This window comes from Zerene cesonia, chromosome 1, assembly GCF_012273895.1.
Source record: "Zerene cesonia ecotype Mississippi chromosome 1, Zerene_cesonia_1.1, whole genome shotgun sequence".
Taxonomy (NCBI): Eukaryota; Metazoa; Arthropoda; class Insecta; order Lepidoptera; family Pieridae; genus Zerene; species Zerene cesonia.
The window spans coordinates 5,548,518-5,552,657 of record NC_052102.1 but is presented as its reverse complement, the minus strand read 5'-3'; the positions used below and the strand labels follow the sequence as shown (position 1 = coordinate 5,552,657).

The 4,140-nt window shown below is 37.2% G+C and overlaps 1 protein-coding gene across 1 annotated transcript in view; it reads left to right on the top strand.

Moving 5' to 3' along the window:
* The window catches only part of LOC119833453 (SH3 and multiple ankyrin repeat domains protein 1-like), a 21,939-nt gene that overhangs the window by 8,157 nt on the left and 9,642 nt on the right, over nucleotides 1-4,140 (top strand). Inside the window, exons 8-12 of the mRNA XM_038357498.1 lie at nucleotides 53-232; nucleotides 788-905; nucleotides 1,019-1,095; nucleotides 1,585-1,717; nucleotides 2,926-3,081. Coding sequence (XP_038213426.1) covers nucleotides 53-232; nucleotides 788-905; nucleotides 1,019-1,095; nucleotides 1,585-1,717; nucleotides 2,926-3,081 — 664 coding nt within the window. The remainder of the gene's footprint in view (nucleotides 1-52; nucleotides 233-787; nucleotides 906-1,018; nucleotides 1,096-1,584; nucleotides 1,718-2,925; nucleotides 3,082-4,140) is intronic.

The following is a 4,140-nucleotide window of genomic DNA, read 5'->3' as shown; positions in this document are numbered from 1 at the left end:
TGAATTCTATCATATACAATACAAAGTTGACTTTGACATGACATATACGTAGGGTACGTGCACGATGAGCGGCGCGGGTGGGGTGGGCGGGGTGGGCGGCGCGGGCGGCGCGCTGTACGGGCTGCCGCGCGGCGACAGCGCGCAGTCGGCCCGCGCGCGCGCCTTCGTCGAGCAGCACCGCGCGCGCCTGCTGCACATGCAGGAGTCGCAGCAGATGCTCGTCTCGCCCGAGGTGCGGCCGGATACCATAATGCATATACACACTATCGCTTGGAATTTCAGTATTCCAATTTTCGTTTTGTTTAAGTCAGAATCTGTACTTGTTTATTACGCTGTTAACATCATTATGTACTCGTGATAAATGTTCTTATTAAATCGATTAAAATAATTGATCCATTAAAAGTATAATTGATTTAACTAATAGCTTACCTTTACATTGTTGTGAACAATGTGTAATAGTAATAAATTAAATACTAATAATTTTAATAATAATAAATAAAAATAATAATAAAATAATAATAATAAATTTTAATAATTTTTGATTCGTTGATTTCAATAAAAAATACGCTTATAAATAATTTGTTGCGTATTGTTATGTCGTTCACGTTATTGTCGTAACATTCATACTTTTTTTTTAAATAAATCATCCCAAAGTAAAATTTAAAAAGCAATGAAAGAATAATATGAACACCACGCTTTCACGTATTTTTAAGGTTTTTGAATTATGTAATTATTTTACAATGATTATAATGAGTACATTAAATGACAATTTTAACATTATTTTCAGGCTGCAGAACAGCCTCAAACGGACCTTGGTTCGACAATTAACGCTCTCGTGTCTGCGACTCCGCCTAATGTTACTTTGTTGCCGAGAGCTGATTATCATCACTTATATCATCCGACCAGTAAGTAAATTGATTGTGAATAAATTATTTCAATATCTTTTTTATTTCATTCACGTGCATTGTAAATCATAAGTTCATAAAATACTTAAAAACTAAATCGAGTTTTGTTTCAGGTCAAATGGGTCCAAACTATGGTACAAATAAAATTGTAACCTCTCAACAAAACTCCATGTTGAGTAGGCAACTTCATGTAAGTGATAATAGACTCATATACCTATCATAAGTTGTTTGACAATAGTTGAATAATATTTTGATGTGGATATAATTTGCCTTTTCTGAACTTGCCTATATTCACCAAATACAACACGCAAAGATGTATAATCTATCTATATCCATGCTCCTATCTTATATGAATTGTATGAATTTCCCCTCAGAATATCGGCGTGAAATAGCAGCATGCTGCTGCTGTTTCGTTCGGTGAGTGGGGGAGCCAGAGGCCCATGTCGTTTTCGCTTACCATTCCCAATCCTTTCCTTTATTCCTATTGTCAATCCCTTCTTAATGCCTTTCCAATTTATGTCGAAAATCCATATGTTCCACGTAAGGTCTGCAATCGACCTTATGCTTCTCCAAATGTTCATGGGTGGTGGTAGCGCTTACCATGAGGCGACCAGCTCTACCGCCGATGATGAAAAAATTACAGAAATATATATAAGAAAATACATATAAAAAATTTCAGAACGCCGGCGGCGGGTACGGGCCGGGCGTGTCGGGCGTGTCGGGCGTGTCGGGCGTGTCGGGGCACGGCGCGGCGGCGCTGCACACGCCGGTCACGCCGCAGGCCTACCACCGCGCTCCCAGGCCGCATCTCGGTAACTACGCACCACGCGCTTACGTTCCTTCGCCAGTTCAAGGATGCCAATATACATGTTTGTTTGTACAGTAGACGTTGCAACAAAACAACCTTGACATTCAACAACGTATGGTATATCCGTTTTAAATGTGACAGAATTTGTTTCAAATCTTAAGACCTGGCATGCATGTATTGTATGCTAAGATATGTTGGTTATTATAATGGATTATGAGCGGATGCTCGTATGCAAGTGATTCATTAAATAACATGCATTAAATATTATGTATATTTTACTTCATGTCTATTTGCATCCTTATATAGATATTTAGAGTAACTCGAATGCTTCACCTACACTGAATTACGTACAGAAAATCTATCTTAATAATGTAATAATTATGTTTCCTGTTATCATTACATTTGAAACCATAAAATGGTACATTCAGTGTATGGTTCATAATTATTTAACAATTAAATCAGCCTCCATGGTTAGATGTGGAAGCCCAATTTGTTTTATTTTTTTTTACTGAGAATTTTCATAAATTCGTCGAGATGCTAATAATTTAAATATTGTCTTAGATAATGACCAGTAGCTGAAGTAAAGTATTAGGTTATACCTTCTATTATTCCGTTGTTTGAATATATCTCAGGAACCCATGTATGATTTAATTTACTTGTAGAATTTTTAGTTTGTTTAGGTGGCCTTATATAGGTTGAGGAGCTGTATTATATGTACGTTATTATACATTTATTTGAGAACTTGTAATTTTTATACTCAGTCTGATCCAAGGTTTCTTTAGTACGCTTACGCATACTAATTTAAAATAGATATAGATTTAATCAATTTTATTTCCAAGAGCATGACGTAAAAGCAGGTAACTTAATTCTTCAGCATGCCATGTAGATTCGAAAAATATAACTAGCCTCGAGTTTTTCGAAGCGTCATAAGAGTTACAAAACTAATTGCATGATATTGGCTTTTTCCAAAAAAATACTTTGTAAATGCGACGGGTAGAGGTAGCGAGTTAGTTAGTTTTGAATCCCCAGATTGGACGCGTAGCTCCTTTAAATTACGCCGGCCCGAAATATATTTAGAGGATGCACGTCGTATACGTAACGTATGCGGGCACAGAAAGCGAGGCGCTCTTAGCTCCGTGAAGCGCCACAGAGTAGGTAGGTTCGTACGTCGCGGTGGACGGACGGTCGGATTATATTAGGCGTGTGTGGCAGTGGGCGGCTACTATGAGGAGAGCGAGTATTGCGGCGAGTACGTGCGGCGGGCTCCGCACGCGCCGCACCCGCCGCACCCGCCGCATCCGCCGCACCCGCCGCACCCGCCGCACCCGCCGCACGCGCCGCATGTCTCGCCGCACGACCACCTCTCATGTGAGTACCCGCCGCGCCGCCACGCAGCGAGACATGAGTACCGACGACAAGCTTCGCCATTATCGAATGTTCTTGTTCTTTTAACAAAGTGTTATTCTATTAATAGCTCACTAATGTACATATCTTCGTGTTTATTCCACATGCAATACAGACTCATGACTCGATGTGTGGTCTGTTATTTATGATAGCAGGTAGGCGTTCGAGCAAATATCGAACAATATATTTCAATGATCTTGATATCAAACAAAGAAAAACGCACATGGATGAATGTTTTGTGACACTGACAATATATTATATGTCATGCCATAAAAATAAGATTGCTTTTCTGAAAGTTATTCCGCTATCAGAAATAGAACATAAGTTTTTCCCAATAACAATGCCCGGGTCTGTCAACACATGCACGAAATTGAGCCGTAGATTTAAGTATAACTGTTTATAATTATCACTCATTCTGTCACTTTTTATTAGGTAGGTTAATGAATATTGAAGTGGTAAAAAGGAGTTATTGCTTATTTTAATGCAATGTGTGTTGCATACAGTGTCATTGGAAATTACTTAATTCTTACTTCAAATCGCACTTTGTGCAATCAGAATAACTTACCCGATATGCTATTTTTAACACCTATTGTTAAAAAATAATATGTGCATGCATTTTAAAAATAATGTAAGTTACACAGGTCAAGCACCTATCGTAATATTTATAGTGGATAATTTCTGGAAAATTTTGTGCGTAAATCCTCTTTAGAAATACTACTAGTTCCTTAATTAAATAAACTAATGCTGTATACTTTTAGCTTTTTACTTTTATTATAATATTTATATAAGATCGCTTTTAATTTTAACTAAACATTATTATTATACCTTTTTAATTAAACATTTTTCCAACAAAACCCTAATAAATAAATGTTATTGAATGGTATTAAAAACAAAATAATTATTAAATTGATATTGGTCTGAGACACAAGAATAATTGTGGCTTTAAATTAATATACTTAGTCTGGCCATAAATACTGTTACACTTAATTATAAAAAAATATTACATTTGAATTTCGAATCTGT